At 45.9% G+C, this 20,436-nt stretch overlaps 1 protein-coding gene across 5 annotated transcripts in view; it reads left to right on the top strand.

Annotated features, from left to right (window-relative positions):
- LOC137430100 (V-set and immunoglobulin domain-containing protein 10-like 2) overlaps window positions 1–20,436 on the top strand; it is a 199,108-nt gene that overhangs the window by 118,956 nt on the left and 59,716 nt on the right. For 2 of the 5 annotated variants that reach the window (XM_068120655.2, XM_078780091.1), the window contains exons 11-12: window positions 16,287–16,370; window positions 17,153–17,245. In XM_068120655.2, the coding sequence (XP_067976756.2) occupies window positions 16,287–16,370; window positions 17,153–17,245 (177 nt within the window). Of the gene's footprint in view, window positions 1–11,805; window positions 12,046–16,286; window positions 16,371–17,152; window positions 17,246–20,436 lie in introns of those variants that run through there. The other 3 variants (XM_078780093.1, XM_078780092.1, XM_068120658.2) reach the window with 2 other exon arrangements.

Raw genomic sequence — 20,436 nt, 5'->3', positions numbered from 1 at the left:
GGTGGTCGAATGCCGGTGGGGGTAGAAGAAGAGGTAGATTTGATGACCCAAGACCAGGAGAGACAGTTGGTAGTGGAGGAAGCCGAAGAGGGGGCGGTAGCTGGCGAAGAAAATGGCGGCGCCTCACACGTGGCGGTGGCAGCCAGGCCCGCTGTGCGACCTGGGTTCAACATTGAATTATACCTAATCCAAATAATGGCAAAAATGAACACCCAAGAGGATAAAATGAAAGAAATGAGGGACGAAGCAAGGTGTACCAAGGGCGAATTGAAAGAAACAATGGATGCCCAAAAGGACGAACTTCGGGGAATAAATAATAACATGAATAAAATGAATGAAAGAATGGACACCCGAGGGGAGACATTTAAAAAATGGGGGAGGACATTAGGCGCGGGTTGAGCGAGGAGGTCGCAGTGGTACGTGACGGGGTGAAGCAGTGTGAGGAAAGCGTGGGGATCGAGCTTGAGCGAGGCACAGCCAAGTTGATCGGGGATATGGGAGTCGCGACACAAGGTGTAGAAGAGCCGACGGTCGCCGAATTGGACAAAGAAATTTCATGGGCGCCGGCGGTCGTCGAGGAAAAAGAAATAATTGGGGCCGAAGAGATGGGAGAAACAAAGTAAATTACGGGAGAAGGTAATGGAATGCGCACAAAGTCGGCATTTGCACCGTGATGCCGTGCTTACTAACGAAATTAAAAGTTTGCAGGTGCTGGCAGAAAAGCCGGGGAAGGAGGACCCCGAGGTGAGTGGAAAAAATGGCGTGAATGTGTTGGGCGCGAACGGGTTTTTGGCGTGCTTGGGAGAGAGACGAGACCCGGGCGTTCGCGGAAGGTCCATTGTGCGGTGTACGAGGGGGGCTGGTATGATTTGTGAAAGGCCCATTGTGCAGTATGAGAGGGTGTGCATGGAGCGTGAGTGTGAAAAAGAGTGTGTTACAGAGTGTGTGCAGGAGTGCACACCAGAGCATGTTGCAGAGTGTGTGCAGGAGTGTTACGGAGTGTTACGGGGTCTTACGGAGTGAACCCGGGGGTGTTACGGAGTGTGTAATGAAAGAGTGTGCGCCAGGGTGTGCGCGAGGGTGTGCGATAATGGGGTGTGTGAAAGGTGTGAGTGTGCCTAGGTGTGCAGGTACGAGTATGGAGTGTGAGGGAGAATGCACACCAGAAAAATGTGAAAGGAGAGTGTGCAGTAACGGAGTGTATGGGAGGCACGGGGGCGCCTGGGTGTGCTACTGCGGAGTGGGTCGCGAGGCGTGAGAATGCGGCTCAAGCATCGACACCGACCGGCGTAGCGTTTAGCAGGACGGATAGCAGACGCGAGCCCCTGGTGAGTGGTGTGCAGCAGGGACCGGCGGGGATCGGTGCCGCGTCAGTATCCCAAGGACCGGCGTGCACGATTGGTGCCAGCCCCCGCACTGTATGGTTGGTGCCGTGCCATGGCGGCAAAGGCAATCGGCGAGGTTCAAGGGGAGGTAGGAGATTTCAGAGCCGCGCACCCTGCCGGGTGCAGTGCTCTGACCGTGGCCGGTTGGGTCACAGTGCGTGGGACTGCGAGGCCCCACGCAGGGATGGAGCCCTGCACCTTGGCTCATCCATACCCCCTTCCTTGGATTGAAAATGCCGGACGGACACCCCATACAGGAGACCAACCACCCGCATGGATCGCTCGGCCTTTCGAGGTCGAGCCGTGACAATGTACCTCCATAGATGGAGAGGCTCGAAGTGTAGCAGACGGATGAGAGTCGTGTACCCTATGTGGAGGAATGGTAGTCCGACCATTCCTCACACGGACAGGGCCCATGAGCATTAGTTTAGGGGGATGGCAGTGATAGGCACATGGGGGTGCCAGCAATGGTTACCTCCATGGGGCACCGAAGCTAGCCGAGGGAGGGCTAGGATAATGATAGGGAACTAGCAGACTGTAGAGACAAGATTTAAGTAGTGACACTCTACTGTAGAGGGGACGTAGGTAGCTTAAATGGTTGTTAAAGAAAAAGGGAGTGCATAGTGTAAAGGGACGACGGGGAAGCACGAGTTTTAGGGGAAGTAGTTAGATAGATGATGCTGTGTGTGTGAGGAATTGTGTTGAGATAAATGGAATTGTGTTGAGGTGTGCGAGGAAAGAGGTGTGTGAGCACAAAAGGTGTGCGAGACAAATGGTGTGCTTGAATGAATGAATGAATGAATGATCGTTTTAAGGCCATTTTTCGCCGCTAGAGCGGGGGTTAGCCTTGCGGGCCCCATGACAATCCTGGTTCCCTGTTTGAGGCAATGTTTTTATGGCCGGATGCCCTTCCTGACGCCAACCCTTGGTCATGCTCTTACGATGCGCAGGGATACAGTGTGCCTATTCTGAATCGGGGTACACACCGTGATCATTCATCCCAGCAAGCTGGTACTCAATTTGCTGATCTCGGAAGGATGACAGGCTGAGTGAACCCCCCTGGCGTTAATTCAGCGATCGACCAGGATTCAAACCCAGGATCCTAGGATCCCAAGCCGGCACCCTGACCGCTAAGCCAACGCCAGGCTTTGGTGTGGAATGCTTGGTGTGGAATAAAAGGTGTGGAATGCATGGTGCGAAGGAGTGAATGGGGGGAGGTGGAACCCATTCACGGACGCCCGGGGTGGGTAGTGTAAAGCCAGGTAGAGGGCATATGCAAAATTTGTTTGAATATTGACACCTGTGGTGCGGGTAGTGGAACGAAGTGTTTTGTTGGGTGCATGAGTATGTGGAATGGCTGGGTGTGTGGCTTAATTGGTGCGTATGGTTATTGGGGCACTCCGCTACTGGTAGTTTGTCGGCCAGGTGAGGCCGCAGGTAGGCTCTGGGAGCTGGGTAGTTGTGGTGTTGAGTGGGGCCCGAGGATCCAAGGGAAGGACCTGGGTTGCCCAATGCCAAGGTGGGCATCAGGGGGTAAAGTGCCAGGAGGGGCCTTCCTCAGTTTAGGTAGTCGCAGGAGCAGGTAAGCTCGGGTGGCGACTTCAGTGGCGGAGGTGCGCAGGTAGGTAGACCTGCTGGTTGGGGCACACGACCCAGCCCCAAAATTGTGCGAGGGCACAGCGAGAAAATTTGTGGGAGTGAGACCCAAATTTCAAGGGCACCTCAGTGTGGGCAATGGGAATTCAGGTTCTTAGAACCACATAGTTTAAAGAGGCCGATTGGCACGGTACGACCCCGGCTAGGTTAAAAGTAAATGTCAGTAGTGTAGTTAGGATGAGAAATCCCTTCGCACCATCCACAGCCAATCACCAAGGCTCTGTGAACCGTTTGAGTGGTAAAGGCGCATCACGACGTAGTGTGACATTGTGTTTGTTCCATTCCTTCCTTCCTGGGAGGGATTGGGAGACGAATTTGGATTAGAGGGGGATATGGGAGACAAGAGGTAGAGACGGATTGTAAATACAAGGGGGGCTATGGTAGTGTAAGCCGACGGTGGGGGGTACGGACGGCTAGGGACGAGCCTGCTCTGCTCGCTCTTCCGCGCCCCTCGCACCGCATTACCATGTGTTTCTGTGTGCCATTGCGTCTTTTCCGCTTGCTTGTTGTGCCTTGTCTCTCCCCCCACCCCAGGACCATTTTGGAGGTGGAACTGTGCAGCACCATCGACCTGTGCAGCATCCCTTCTGCACCTTGCTACATCTGTGCAGCCGAACTGTGCAGCACTTTTCTGCCAAACCCTTTGCTGCAAACTTGTTGCACCTGTGCAGCACTTTGCTGCCACAAACATCCTTTGCTGCACCTTGTTACACTTATGGACCACAAGCTTTGTGGCTTTGCACTTCTGCTGTGCAGCATTTTGCTGCAAAACCATCTTGCGCCTTCGGACCACTTGTTTGAGTGGCATTAATGCCAAGCAGTCGGACCACATGAGGTTGGCTCTGCCTGGCAAAGAAATAAAATAAAAGCATTTTTGTGCATTTTATCATGGTGTGCTAGGCATGAGAAGATTAGTCCATGGGCCAGGCCAGATATCGGTACCACCTGGGGTGACCAAACCTAAGTGGTACTAAAATGTTTATTGGGTCAATATAAGTACATTAAGATGTGATAGCCTTTCCACACTGGCAGCTTTGTCAGTTTTTTGTAAAAACCTCAAATTCACCCAATAGCGGCATTGCGTAATTCATTTAAATCTTGCGGTATGCAAAGATCACATCTAATTTCAGTCAATACAGAACTAAAACCATGTGAGAAATGCTACTATATTGTAATTATTAAACATCAGAGCAAAATAAATGCATTTCCTATTTGTCTGTACTTTCTTATTGGATAATTGTGTACTCACGTTCAGCTTTTTTTCTAGGAAGAGTTAATTGCGGATAGATGTAAGCTTTTTTTTCAGCTCCTTTGATGGAACTGGTGAGATATCTGGCTATGTAAGTTATCCTTTGCAGTTCTAATTAAGGTTAATTAAGTTTGATTAGTTAAGATCAGTTAACTATGGTAATATCCTTTCCTTTTCTAGGATTAACTTACCAGTGAGGTCAAGATGTGGCAGATCTTAGATAAGATTTTGTTTTGCTTTCAATCGTACTGTCAGAACAAAGAATGCATTGGATTGCTGGAACACGGATTGCTGCTTGTACATTGCAGGTGTCTACTGTAGTGTGCTGACGTCCTGAGGTGTACATGATGGATCCACCAAGTAGAGATGAAGGTGCCACCCTGCCAAGGAAGCGAGCACGCACTGACTGTATCATTCATTGCTCTAATGAAGACTCCGACTCCCTGGTGTCACCACAAGATCTGGACTCATGGAACACTTTGCTCAGGGCTGCAGAGATCAGACAGCATGCTCCACTTCTGGATATAGCCAAAGGCATTGAAGAAGGACAAATACCACAATTGCAGTATCATCGCAAATGCCGTAGCATTTTCACCATGAAGAAGTCTCTTGACTCTCTCCTTTCCAAAGACCCCAAAGATGAACCTGGAGAGGTCAGTTCAAGAAGATCAGCTAGGGATGCGCCAGGTACATCAAGAGTGTATGATAAAATCTGCATTTACTGCAACAAGTCGAGCAGATATCTAAAAGGACACAATACAAGGGAACCCCTCATCCAGTGTGTTGAGTTATGTGCAGATGCCAGGGTTCGCAACGCAGCAACCAAAAAACTGGATCCAAGAATCCTTGCCTTACTGAGCAGAGACCTTGTTGCTGCAGAGGGACATTACCACAAGTCCTGCTACAAACTGTACACAAAAGACGAGTCTTCTGCCAGCTCTGGTGCAGGTGAGGAGAATGAACAAAGAGAGAATGCAGAGTATGAGGAAGCAGTGAGACAAGCCTACGAGGAACTCTTCTTGTATATCAGGAATGAATTCTTTCCCAATCCCGAAATACTGCCTATGACAGACCTCACAGGTAGGCTAGAGAGATCCATGAACGCACATGGCATCACTCAAATGAAACCCTCAACGAAGAAACATGTTCGTCATAAGCTGGAAAGTGAGCTGGGAGGATCACTCCACTTTGTCTCTGATGAGAAAGGAAAGATTCTCCTCTATCCAGACAGCCTTTCCATGGATGATCTTGCCAAACAAGCCCACAACATGAAGAAGGATCTGCAAGAAGCAAGGACTGCCAGCTCTGGGGATGTCTTAACCAAAGCAGCAATGCAGCCGAGGAACCAGATCAAGAAGCAAGACGTCAGTCAAGCATGGCCACCCAATACAGAGCAGAGTGTCATTCCCGAATTGGTCAAGGAATTCCTGTATAGGGTCATTCCATGTCAAATCATCAAAGAATCTGCCGTCATCTCTCAGATTTTTGTAAAACATTGGGAACCAATTGGGACCCATGAAAAACAGCTAGAACTCAAATATTTTTGCTAACAGCCTCTTAATTAGTGAGATACAGGTTAACGAACTTTGGACTAATTAGCGCGATGTCGCGAATTCAAATGGCCATATCTCTAAAAGTATAACACCTAGAGAGCTGGTTTTGGTGTCATTTTAAAGGTATTTTCATGCCCTATAAATTTGTCTGGGCAACATTTTCCTACCTCCAATCACAAAAAAGTTATCACAAAATATAAACTTCAATCGTGAATCCAAAAAAAATGTATCCTTCAAATTTCCTCAAATTCATCCCAGATGTACCTTATGATGTCAAGAAGCTTCCACATAAGTTTTGTGATGGGCACTCCAATAGTTTCTGAGATATGAGCAATAATGTACATGTACGTATGGCATATAGGTTCGAAAATCAGCATTTGTAATGTATTATACAATCATTCTAACCTAGCCATGACAGGGAACACAGGGAACAACCATCAATTGCTTTGAAGTATCATATACTTTAATTTTCAACTGGGCCTGAGGGGAATTCTCATCTGGGGAATTCCAACTGGGATTTCCCATGTGGGTAAGTCGAGGTGATGCAACTTTCACAGTCTAAGATCCCCAGGGAAAGTCCAAGTTGGCTTAGTGTAATGCTTAGGCCTGCCACCAACAGAAATTGGCAGTTCACTTCTGAAGGAGCTGCAGAAAAATGACGACTGCCAAGGAAAAGTTCATCTTGAAGCAGAAATCCTGCTGCAATCTCTTTGGAGCTCATGAAAAACCAAAGTCGTCTGGCTTGAGAGCTGTTAGCCAAAAAGCCATAGCCGCTCATCCAAGCCTCAAACTGCAAAGTGCACAGAAAATCTGTACCCAGTGTCGTAAGAAACTGGCAAAAAGACAACCAGGTGTGGTAGAGACTCAGAGTGAAATACCATTACCAGTGACCAGCAGCGCTATTAGCAGTAGTGAGGACAATGATGGTGGAGGTGAATCACCAATACCAGGCAGTTCAGGGGAGTTTGAATTTCATTCTCCTGAAATGGAACTGAATACACTGAATGAGTCTTTGGGATTGATTGGAGAATCACCTATTCCAAAAAAGAGACTTGCTGCAGATAAATATGTGAAATCCAAAACCAAGAAAATCGGTGACACTGGTTAGTGAACCTAAGTCAGGTTAGTGAACACTGTGTACTTGAACTCACTTATTGATTGTATAATACATTACAAATGCTGATTTTCGAACCTATATGCCATACGTACATGTACATTATTGCTCATATCTCAGAAACGATTGGAGTGCCCATCACAAAATTTATGTGGAAGCTTCTTGACATCATAAGGTACCTCTGGGATGAATTTGAGGAAATTTGAAGGATACATTTTTTGGGGATTCTCAATTGAAGTTTATATTTTGTGATAACTTTTTTGTGGTTGGAGGTAGGAAAATGTTGCCCAGACAAATTCATAGGGCATGAAAATACCTTTAAAATGACACCAAAACCAGCTCTCTAGGTGTTATACTTTTAGAGATATGGCCATTTGAATTCGCGACGTCGCGCTAATTAGTCCAAAGTTCGTTAGTCTGTATCTCACTAATTAAGAGGCTGTTAGCAAAAATATTTGAGTTCTTGCCGTTTTTCATGGGTCCCAATTGGTTCCCAAAGTTTTACAAAAATCTGAGAGATGACGGCCGATTCTTTGATGATTTGACATGGAATGGCTGTATACCCTGCTGACTGGAGAGTGTGACTGTGCAAATCTCTCCAAGAGAGTCCAACGTCTTGCCACTTCTTTTGGCAGTGATTTGGTCTTTGCTGTCACCCGTGGCAAGACAAAGCCACCCAAGCACATACTTCTCCCATTTGCTGTGAAGTCTTTGACAGGAAACACAGAAATGATATGAACTCTGAATCGCCTTGGCCACTGTGTTTCTTACTCACAGGTTGAGGAGATTAACACAGCACTTTGTATCCAGAAGTTGGAACTCTCAAAGGATGACATCCCACTGCCAGGAAACATCTACCCAGGTGTGTTCACAACCCTGGCCTGGGACAACAGTGACAGTCTTGAAGAGACACTGAGTGGAGCAGGTACTTCTCACAGAGTCAACGGCATTGCTGTCCAGCCCAAAGTGGCAGGCCCCATGCCACAGAATGTCCTGCCTGCAGTTACAAAGTCCAAGAAAAGAAGCATCAGGTCTACCCCATTAATGCTGCCAACCTACAATGTTGGGAAGCGAGCTGGGCCACCAAAGATTGAGACTGCAGATGCCGACACTACCAGAGAGGTCCAAGACGCAAAGACCAAGAACCATGTCTGGCTCCTGACTCGGATGTCAGACTCTGAGAACCAGAGCATCAGTAGTTGGACTGGGTTCAACATCAAGATCCGCAGTGACACCACAGTGATCAAGGACACTGTGAGCTACCTGCCCACTATCAGCGCTCCTGCAACAGAAATGTCCACTGTGAATGAAGTGTTGGAGCAAACACTTGGCATCATGCAGTCCTTACAGCTCAACAAGGTCGTCTGTGTGTTTGACCAAGCACTCTATGCCAAGGTTGCAGAGATAGTGTGGAAACAAGACAAATTCAAGAACATCATCATCAGAATGGGGGCCTTCCACACAATCTGCAATCTCCTCTCCACCATAGGGAAGCGTTTTCAGGATGCAGGGCTCAGGGATCTGTGTGTTGAATCGGGTGTCATTGGACGTTCATGGGAAGTATCTGCAGAACTGTTCCAGAAGCTACAGGAGATCACCTGCCATATGTACATGCCTTCTAGCCGCACATCTGAAGTCAACAAGCTTCGATACCAACTGTTTTGTGCCAGACGTGGAGAAGTTGAGTCAAGTCAACTCCCTCCTTGTGAGGACTGTCTATTCATGCATGCTCGCCGTGCAAACTATCAAGCTGCCATCTGGAGGAGATGTCTGCAGAGCCAGCCCTATGTTCCAAGCCCAAAGGACTGTGGTTGGACAACTGATGAGGATGGGAAGCTGGCTGTTGAGTGGATGCATGGCTCACCTGCACCAGATGCTGTGCTGTAGCTGCTCTCCTGTAAATGTGTGCGGTCATGCAAACTACCAGCATGTAACTGCCTCAGCAATGGCCTGAAGTGCACAGACATGTGCAAACTACAAACGTGCAGCAACCAAGCCAGTGAAGAAGAGCCAGAAGTGGAATTAACTGACTCTTATATGGATGACGGTGATGATGAATAACTTGGTGGCATAATTATGCACAAACAGAAACGTGAAACTGTACTTCATTTAATAATGTTAAGAGCCAATTAAAACGTGTCATGGATGCATGTTGATTCTACTGAATCAAAGACCTTGCTTAAAACAGGAAACCTAGAGTCTGATTTGTCATAGGGTGTGACTTGACAAAAACATAAATATTTTGTTCAACTTGCATAAATATTTTGTTAAGTTAAGTTCGAATTTTTTTGAAAACAACCCACTTCATCTACAAAATCTGCCTTTATGTACGAGAATGACTGCCTACATTCGTGATACTGGTAAGAAAGGATCCCTATGTGGTATTTTATGCTTGTCTGTGACTGAACTGATTCTTAACAGAAAGACTGTGGTGTGAGAATAAAGGATAGTGGTAAAGTGTGTGTTCGCGCCTTTCATCCATGGGGCATGTCCATTACAAGAAGTGATAAACTCTAAAAGCTGTGAGTCTGCAAGGGCTATCATATCAAAATGCAAACTAGAGACATATAGCAAGTTAAAAACACCAAAGAGAATTAGTCACCCCGGGTGGTACCGATACTGGAAATTTGGGATCCTGGCCCATGGACTAATGTGTAAGTTTAGATAGCCCTGAAGATTAAAATGGCCTGTATGCTGGTCCGGGGGCTAGCCGGTTTGATATATGCACACAGAAGAAGCAAGAAGCAAGCAGCAAGTGTCATGATTTTGAGTGTGTTTTTGCTGTGTTTTCTCTCCCATCCAATCTTCTCTTCCAAAAACGACAGGTCCTGGGTCATAGAATTGTAAATAAGGTTAAGTTCTGTGCTTGTAAATATAAGAATGCTGCCCACCAGCTATGTGTTTAGTTTGAAATTCCGGAAATACTCGGTTAGTTGTGGGTGTGAATCTGATATGAAGCTGCTCAACGCAATAGGAGGGACATATCTAGTGTTTTAAAACTGTCGCATACACGGGTCAGAGTAAATTTTAGGGGGAACCACACCTATGTGTCACATGTAAAAGTAAAGTTAATTTTGCATGTCATTCTCTAACCGGTCGTTCCATTGGTGGTTTTGACTCGGGGATGAGTCTGACGAGGGAGGGGTGTAGTGTTGCGGTTTTGTAGTTTTATAATAAAGGTTAATTTCCCCTCCTAGTTAGTTACACTACAACATGTAGCCTCGTTTAAGCTCAGTTATTTCTTAGTGAATGTAAGCGTAGACCTTTCCTGTGTTTAGTTTTGCGTTGAGTAGGATAATGAGAATTAGGTCCCCTTATGATGCTTCGATGCTTTTGGTTTTGGTGCGAAATGCCACGAGGCAGGCCTGAACAAGTCGACCAAGGCCGAAGGAAGGCAGAGGAGGAGCCAACGGTAAGCGCAAGCTGCCAATCAGGGCTCGAGGGGAGTGACTTACCACTGCGGCAAAAGGCGGGGTTTGGAACATTCGATTCGGGCTAGGGCGGGGCGATATAACCCTGTGCCCAGAGCCCCCCACCTCAGTCGGTTCGGAGTGCTGAGTTATGAGCTGGAGTTATCAGTTGGCAGTTCGGGGTTTTTCAGTGAGTTACGAGAGGAGACGCGCGTATACGAACTTGCCCTGCTCCCCGCGCTCTGCGCAGTATTAATCGCGCTGTAAAAGACAGCCCGTGCCGGGCCACAGATGCGCGTATTTCCTTCTGCCTGCCTTTGCCGATATACGCGCCGCGAGGATTTTCCCGCCTGCCTGCCTTCGCCGCGATACGTGCTGTGGCCGCCAGAGGGCCACGCCGGGTGAGCTGTTCCTGGAGCGACAGAAGCAGGCGCGTTCGGCGCGCGAACATTCTTCCTCCATCTCCCTGTGTGTATAAGTGGGCCCATTGTCTGGGGAATAAGTAAGACTGTTTAAGTTCTGCCCTGTGTCCCTTCTTCTACCAAATCATTGTAAATAGTATAAATAAATCTGTTCTTCCTTCTGATTCGACCATCTTGCGTTTTCCATCATTGGCTTAGCATGGTACGAATTAGGTCGCTCTGATCGGGTTCTATAGGAAAGGTAACAGCACGGGTCACGTGGTACGCCGTCCGCTCGGGCGTACGCAATCACGCGTGGTTCGTGCGAGACTCGATCCCCGATGCCGCTGCGGCGTGGGTACTCAAGGTACGTGCGAAATTGTCCCGAGACCGTTTTCCACATCTGCCTGGAAGTGGCGACTCAGTCTCGCGGTTTTGAAGACCCAAGGAGAAAAAGGGGCTTAATCTCCCCTTTGTAAGGGAATGGGCTTCGAAAAACCGTAACAATTACAAGATCAGCTGTAATGAACCTGTAAGAAGTATTGGATAATGTGTGTGTGTGTGTGTGTGTGTGTGTGTGTGTGTGTGTGTGTGTGTGTGTGTGTGTGTGTGTGTGTAATTGGACATAAGAATCGGGGCATCGTTGGACGTAAGAATTGAATCGGAGCATCGTTGGACATAAGAATTGAAAATCTTAAGAGATAGAATTGTGAGAAGCAAAAAAAAAACAAAACAAAGTGTGTGTGTGTGTGTGTGTGTGTGTGTGTGTGTGTGTGTGTGTGTGTGTGTGTGTGTGAGTGAGTGATCCACTCCCTGGTGCAGTGTGCGTGATGTGGGAGGGATGGGGGCGGGGAGGGAGAGGATTTGAGCTCTTGAAGTCACATTTTACATGAGATGTAATCACACATTTCAAACTGTATTTCCCATGTGCACACACATGCATTCACATGTTATCAGAAGTAAATACACTGTGTAGATTACATTATTTGTGGATCTGATAAATTGGCAGTAACTATTTTGTGAAACTGAATGTGCAGGTGCAGCATCTAACTCAATATGTCGAAATGTCACACACGTCCATGCCCGCGGGATTACTACAGGTGACCCCACTAGTATATTGTTGTGGATATGAGGATTGTATTTTTTTGATTGTGTAATATTGCTTGAATATGGCCCCTCCTGCCTCCAGTGTTGTGTAAAGGTTAAAAGGGCGTCCCGGTAGTTAATTCCATAAAGCACACATTGAAGGGCACGATAAAACCCTTGTTCAGTAGCTTATATCTTTATTATGTGTTTTAGATTAAGGCTTTGTCTTCCATTAACATGACACTCCATTGCACCGAGTGAAAAAGATAGATTCCCTTCATTCCCATTCCCAAAAACCTCCATTTCCCCGTTCGTAATGGCCAAGCCTCAAATTGGCAATTACATCCCCTCCAATTGCCGCCATTGACCACGAGGCAGGGTTGGGGAAGAAAGGCGGGTCCCCACCTCGTCATAGAGGGGAGGAGTGAGTCAGCCCCACTCAACCAACCACGAACAAGGGGTTGGACTTGGAGAGGGTGTGGAGAGAAACATCAAGGAGGTTCGCAAAGGTTGAGGGGCGGGGCCTATATAACCCGCCGCGGGACGTTCCCCAAGGAGAGTTGCAAAAAGGTCCAAGGCTGAGCTGAGCTGAGCTGCGTGGTGAGGTGCAAAGCAAAGAGCTGGGTCGTCAGAGGAGAAGAGAGTCGCAAAAAGGTCCAAGGCAGATGAGACAAGGAGATGAGAGATGAGCTATGACAAGAGCTGAGTTGTGAGGTCCAAAAGCAGAGATCATCCAGGGAAGCGCAAAAGCCTGCTATTCGTCACCTTGCTCACCAGCGGCAGCGTCCCCAGCAGCAACACTCGACAGCCGTTTGGGGCCTGGACGGCGGTTTTGAGCAGGGCCGCGAAGGGACGGCGGCTGCCGAACGCACCGATCGTACTGCCAGCTCCGGACCTTCCTCTCCTTTCCAGCTATTCCTGCCTGCAAGTTCCCCATTTGCGTACGTGAGTTTGTTTTGTTTGTTCTGTCCTGGGTAGGTAATTAAGTCTGTATAAGCTAGTATTTTCGCTGTGTCTCTAAAAGCTTCTGTAAATTATTTTATTATCTTTCCTTCTCCTTGGTTACTTTGAGCCTGTAAATAGTAATAAATGGTAATCGTATTTCAAACCTTTCTTTTTGTCTGCTTCTTCTTCACATCCGTGTCATCTTTGTCTTTTCCCTGATTGAATAGCTGTGGCGCGATACGGCCAACGTCTGGGTGAATCGGGTTTAGTCGGGGAAAAACTGTTCGGCCGCAGCGCCTCCGCTCGGCAAACAACATCCTTAACCGCGGACCGTAACAATATATATTGTTGCGGATCTCCTCATCGGCCTTCCCCTTTATCAAGAGGGGGTTACTCCCCTTGTCTTTTACTGACCGATGGGATCCGGGGGCTATGCCGTCCCTCCCGGGCAGCATTAGGTAGGGTTTTTAGGACTAGGGATTCGCTATTACCTAAGTACTAACGCTGGCCAGAAACGAGGAAATAACTCCCGCCCGAATCACGGATGTTGATGTAATATGCCGAGCAGATAGCGATCCGCGATCCGAGCTGTCAACCAAAAACTAAACCAGATTCTAAGTGGTTGTAATCGTGCCGCGTTTACCCAATGGAGGAAATGACTAAAACGGTCGGACCAAGAGGAAAAGGAATAACACAAGAATTTATTAACAATTTGTACACTAAGAAGAAGAGGAAGAAAAGTAATGTACAGTGAAGAGGAAGAAGCAGATACACAGGGCAGCCTTATACAGTCTTATACTTATGCCCTGGACACGGGCCCGTTCGCACTCAGACTCACTCTCAGACTCACTCACACGGGGATGTAGATGGTCGGGTTGAGGGTCCAAAGATGGCATCCACAGCTCGTCCGGTCCCCGACTCGTACCGTGCAGGCGATGGAAGACGGCAGGCAGCTCTCCGCGTGGCGTAGGCGTGAGGCGGACAATTATATATCGGGGGATCCGTAAGCGGTTAGCGGTTATGTTGGCTCACCGCCGCGTATGTGATAGGAATGCTGGCGCTTGATATTCGCTCACCGCAAGCCCAAGCCAAATTCCCAACCAGCGATCTCCAACAAGCCCTTCTTTACCGGGCACCTTTCTCCACGAGTCCTCACAATGCGCTCTCTCCAACAAAGTCCTTTAGCACGCTCGCTCCCTTCGAGTCCTGCCGCAATGAACCTTCCCCAACGAGTCCTTTAGCGTCAGACTTTCCAACGCAGTCCTTCAAACCTCTGCTCCTACTCGAGTCCTCAACACGTTTCTCCTCATAACTGAGGTGGGGGCCTCCCGCAACGGGTTTTATTGCCACGCCCAGCGAACCCTCTCAAATCTCTAGCCACACCCTGTCAGGCGATCTCACCCGAGCCCTGGTTGGTTGATGGGGTCTTACCGGCTCCGCCCTTGATGGCTGCTTGACGTGGCCACACCCCCACCCTTGTGCTCCACCCCCTTTTCGGGCCTTACCTCGTGGCATTTGGGCTGGTTCGAGTGGAAGCCCAAGGGCAGCGAACGCTACCGGCCCAACGCGTAACAAACCGCGAGGGGCAATGGGGTGCAGACAGGATGGTGTGCAATGGAATCGATTGGAGGGAGGGTGCAAAATGAACGGGGCCTACTCTTATTTATTTTACACAACGCAGATGCAACTATTGGAAATGGCCTTATCCTAAACACATACTATGAAATAACTAACGTTCTAAGATGACCTACGTGTTGCATGTTAGTGGGGCGACTTAGCCCAAATATTCAAAAGAATTGTGCATTTTGTGAAACAAGCACCAAATTTGGCACAAATGTACATTAATATGTTGCGAACATTTTCAGATATTGGGCCACTTGAAATTCCGTAATTTTTTTTTTCAAATTTTTTCAAATTTTGTAATTTCAAATTTTTCGGGTGACACCGTCACAATTTCGGTCTTCGAGGCCGGCCGATAGGCAAAGTGTGACCGGAAGGGACGAGGTTCTCCTGACCACGTGGCCCTCGATCTGGGAAGCGAGAGGCGTTCCATTAGTGGACGCGCCCCTCACGCCCGACTTTTGGGCGGCCCCGGCAGGCCGTTTGTTTTGACGTTCCGTGACAGGCCCCGCACCCCCACCTCCGGGCCGACCGGAAGCTTGTGCTGAGTACATCATACCTGAACAACTCAGTGAGGCAGAACACAGCAGTGCACACCAGGGTGACCCCTTCAGTGCATAAACCAATTAACCTGTCCACTGCAGGGCATATAGAAATGAAGTTATTTTCTGCATATAATAATAATATAAGTTCAGTTCTATATAACAATTTCTGTTATCACCAGTACCACTACAACTACCACTACTACAAGCTTTGTCTGGAATTTTGTGGACTAACAGACAAACAGACATACAGACAAGCTGGGATCAAAACATTACCTCCTTCCACCATTGAGTGTAGAGGTAAACATCATGGAAATTATATCATGCCCTAGATTTAATTCATGCTTACCCGTGTATTTGCTTCACTGGTTCACAAGGTCTTTTGCATACATGTAATTCAGACTCTCGTCTTCATTGCTGACCACACAATGTTCGCAACATATTAATGTACATTTGTGCCAAATTTGGTGCTTGTATCACAAAATGCACAATTCTTTTGAATATTTGGGCTAAGCCGCCCCACTATATCGGCCGGCCTCGAAGACCGAAATTGTGACGGTGTCACCCGAAAAATTTGAAATTACGAAATTTGAAAAAATTTGAAAAAAAAAATTACGGAATTTCAAGTGGCCCAATATCTGAAAATGTTCGCAACATATTAATGTACATTTGTGCCAAATTTGGTGCTTGTATCACAAAATGCACAACAGGTTTGCTATGCTGCTACACAATGTGGCTTAACTATGGGGTGCAACCTTTAACCTTTAATGATGTTACCTGTGTGGGTTCTCAAAACCACAATATATATATATATATATACATATATATATATATATATCCCCTTTTCGTTCTTATCTTGTTTCACAGCGAGTTCTCAGCAACAATCAGATGACGCGTTTCCTTATGGATGTGCTGATTACGCTGTTGTTCAAAGAAACAAAACAAGATTTTTTTCACACTTAGCCCCTCGCAGGAATTTGATGAAAAAAAAAAAAAAAAAAATCTTCAATGCATTTCTACTTATTCACACATACATACGCATGCATATACTTACGCTAACATTCGGGGTCTGCTTAGCAGGCACGTCAGACATCGGCCATGATAAAGCTCATAGTGTTAAGTATGGAAAAGTTCTGAGGAGATTGTGGGTGGCTCAATAGCACAGTGGGCTGTTGACGCGTTATCAACGGAGGTCCATGGTTCGAGACCCTGCATTGAATCAGAATTTTTCCACACCTAGCCCCTTGCAGGAATTTGATTCCTGTTTCTAAAAAAATAAAATAGATATATATATATCCCCTTTTCGTTCTTATCTTGTTTCACAGCGAGTTCTCAGCAACAATCAGATGACACGTTTCCTTATGCATGTGCTGATTACGCTGTTGTTCAAAGAAACAAACAACTCTCTGGTGGTTATTTTTACCTTACATTTCTTCGGAAAACGTTACAAATTGGTTTCTCCTTTCTTTCAAAAAGAAAAAAATGTCGGACCCATCCGCTACATGCAAAACTATAGTTGTAGTATCTTCTCTAAAAATATTATTTAGGCTACATATGAGAGCCTACCTGATCTGTCCAGCTGATTGTCGAGGTGGGGATCACCTTGCATTGCTGCAGACCATGAAAAAGGGGGAAAAGACAAAAAAAACGAGATCGGTTAAAACTGGGAATTAATCCTCTCGTTCATCATAATAATACTGTAATAATAATAATCATCTTCAGACGGTGTATTTTTGAGCTGCTTCCCTCAATGGCAATGACTCTGGAAAACACTGTGTGTGTGTGTGTGTGTGTGTGTGTGTTCTATATAATTTTGTCTTTGCTAGGAAAAACCATTATCAAAGAAAGATATAGGGATGGTTTCAAATAATCATTTCTTATAATCTAACATCCTACATGCCTTTACGTTTATTAAAATGTTTTTATTACTTGTATAATATTGCTGTAAAAGTTTAAAATTGAAAAAATCTGGACAGACTAGTCGGTAGAGCCGACGTTTGGTGAGAATCCACTTGCCAACTCCTGCCGTGACCAAGGCGAGTGAATTCTCACCAAAACCTCAGCTCCACCTACTAGTACGTCCAGCTTTTTTAAATTATAAACTTTTACTGTTTTAATTCGACTGGATGAATAATAACTACCGGCATCGATTAATATAATATTGCTAATTATGCTTTTTTGAACTTCTCAGCAAAAGAAGATGAAAATGCTACAGATTCAGCTTATGAACTTGCTGGACCTGGAGCTGAGTACGCCCAGATTCGCAGATCAATTACAAAGGATGGTGGGTTCATGTTTTCAAACTTGAAATAAGAACTGACTTGAAGTCACTTGAAGTAATCATGCCAGATATATATATATATATATATATATATTTATATATATTGTTGCGGTTGTTGCGGTTTTTGATATTGTTGCGGTATTGTTGCTCGCTGCGCTCGCCTCACCAAGCGTCGTTACTGAGGAACGGGCTTATTTTAGCTGAGGCTAATGACTGTACCTGAGTTGCTGTGTTGTCATGATTTACACCAATCATAATACAAACAATTATTTTGCACAAATGTATTTGTTGTGTTTGTGATATTACATTTTAATAGGCAATTTAGGTTGAAGATTTAGGTTGAATGTCAAGAAAGAAAGAACCCCTCAGCACATACATAGGGGAGGGGTAGGTGCACACTGGAAGTTTGGGACGATTACACCTCACCACCACGTAATTCAAAACACCTCACCACCACGTAATTCAAAACACCTCACCACCAAGTAATTCAAAACACCTCACCACCAAGTAATTTAAAACACCTCACAGCCATAAAACACGTAATAAAAACACCTCACCACCGCGAAATTAAAAACACCTCACCACCACGAAATTGAAAACACCTAACAGCCATAAAACACGTAATAAAAACACCTCACCACCACGAAATTAAAAACACTTCACCACCACGAAATTAAAAACACCTCACCACCACGAAATTGAAAACACCTAACAGCCATAAAACACGTAATAAAAACACCTCACCACCACAAAATTAAAAACACCTCACAGCCATAAAACACGTAATAAAACACCTCACAGCCATAAAACACGTAATAAAAAAACCTCACCACCACGAAATTAAAAACACCTCACAGCCATAAAACACGTAATAAAAACACCTCACAGCCATAAAACACGTAATAAAAACACCTCACAGCCACGAAATTAAAAACACCTCACCACCACGTCATTTAAAAACACCTTACCACCAAGTAATTCAAAACACCTCACCACCACGTAATTCAAAACACCTCATGACCAACTAATTCAAAACACCTCACCACCACATAATTATAAATACCTCACTACCACGTAATTCAAAACCCCTCACCACCACGTAATTCAAAACACCTCACCACCACGTCATTTAAAAACACCTCACCACCACACAATTCAAAATACCTCACCACCACGTGATTCAAAACCACCACAACGTTATTAAAAACACTTCACAACCACAGAAACAAAAGTTTGAGGGAGTAGTTCAGTGACAACAGACACTGCCCAGATGTGTAGATATATCCAAACATAACCATAAACATAACAGTGTATATAGATCATAATCAATCATAATTCGAACAATTATTTTGCACAAATGTATTTGTAATATACGTGATATCACATTTTATAAACAATTGAAGTTGAAAACTTAAGTTGAAAAAAAAAAATGTTCCCGAAAAAATTCCAAAAAAAAAAAAAAAAAAATTTGGAAATTTTTTTCTGAAAGAATACCCTTAGGACATACCGACGGGAGAGATATGTACATACCAGAAGTTTGGTATGATTTCACAAAAGTTTGAGAAAGTAGTTGTGACAAGACAAGACAACACAAGACAACACAAGACAGAAACTGCGCAGATATATACATATATATATATATATATATATATATATATATATATATATATATATATATATATATATAAAAAACACAGTTTGTGTGTGTGTGTGTGTGTGTGTGTGTGTGTGTGTGTGTTACCGATAGACTCCTATACGGAGAGGCTCACGTGCTTGATATTTGGCATAGACATGGCGATTGAGCCTGGGAAGGACATGGCCAACCTAAAAATATTTGACGAGATCCATATTTTTTATTCATATTTACCTCAGTGCATTTCAGCGAGGAACATTATACACGGAATCTCAGCCTGTGCCAGAGCAGCTCGCTGATTCGCTCAGTGATCATGTGATGTTCCATCCTCGCTGCCAGACCACTGAACGGAAAATATATAGAATGACCATTGCCATTCACACCACATCGGTGGAGATGTCGCTACCGGGCGCCATCTTGGTTGGCACTCGATGCTGGGCGATGGTGATTTCCGTCACGCATTTGCACGTAATTCAGAGCGAAAAGCGATTGCGTTTTTTCACCTTTTGTGCGATCGTGTTTTGTGTCGATTTTGGCGGTTTTGTGCGATATGAATTAAACGTCTTTGAAACAGGTGTGAAACGTCTTTCCACAACCCTTCCTTAACCGATTGAAGCAGTTTATTGCTGCACAAAATGGCATTTTAACAGTTGTCTGGCTTTTAAAATCTGGGACACGTTCAAAACAAACGAGATCCGCGAAGCGAGTCGGTCGAGTCGTGCTAACCAAGATGGCGACACGGTGGCTAGACTTTTCACGGAGTATGAGCGTTCTATATATTTTCAATTCAGTGCACCAGACTCGCTCACGTACTTGATTTGTGGCATAGACATGGCCATTGGGCCTTCACAGTGTAATTTGTGCGAGGCTTTTGTCCGAGTGAGCTTGAGTCGAGAGGGCGAATGTATGGGTTGGGAATGTACGGGTCTCTCTTCCCCCGCCTGGCAACGCCGGTACTGGAGGGCGTCACAGGATCGGTGAGTCTCCAAAAGCCGCTTCGTGCTGTTGTTGCAGCCCGTTGTTGCAGCAGCCCCGCCCCCTTTTTCCTCGGCTTGAAACCGCGTGCGTAATGGCGGCTTGGTGCCAGCAAACAGCCCAAGGCAAACGGCAGCGAACGCCGCCCTACCGCTACTGCACTTTGAAGAGTGGGAGACGATTGGGGAAATTGAAGGAGCCTATCTTATTTGATTAATGCAACGCAGATTCAACTATTGGGAACAGATCCTTAACTGAAACACATATAGTTCGGCAGCTACGTTAAATATAGCATAACGATTGTGCATTTTGTGAGGAAAGCACCAAATGTGGCACACTAGGAGACTATCATATCATGAAAAGATCTGGATATTGGGCCATCTCAGATTCAGAGATTTGATTTTTGCAAGATTTGCAGATTTTGCAGATTTGCAAGCTGAGATTGCAACGCCAGGGACGGCCGACTCCTTCCTGCGAGCTGCCCACGTCACCCGCACAAGAAGAGCTCATCAAACCAATGCAGCGGCACTGCACATCCTGCAACACCGTGCGTATGAACGCCACTGTATGACATATGCTGATGATG

The sequence above is a fragment of the Myxine glutinosa genome, chromosome 6, assembly GCF_964187855.1.
Source record: "Myxine glutinosa chromosome 6, kmMyxGlut1.1, whole genome shotgun sequence".
Classification (NCBI taxonomy): domain Eukaryota; kingdom Metazoa; phylum Chordata; class Myxini; order Myxiniformes; family Myxinidae; genus Myxine; species Myxine glutinosa.
This window is presented reverse-complemented; position numbering and strand designations above follow the sequence as displayed.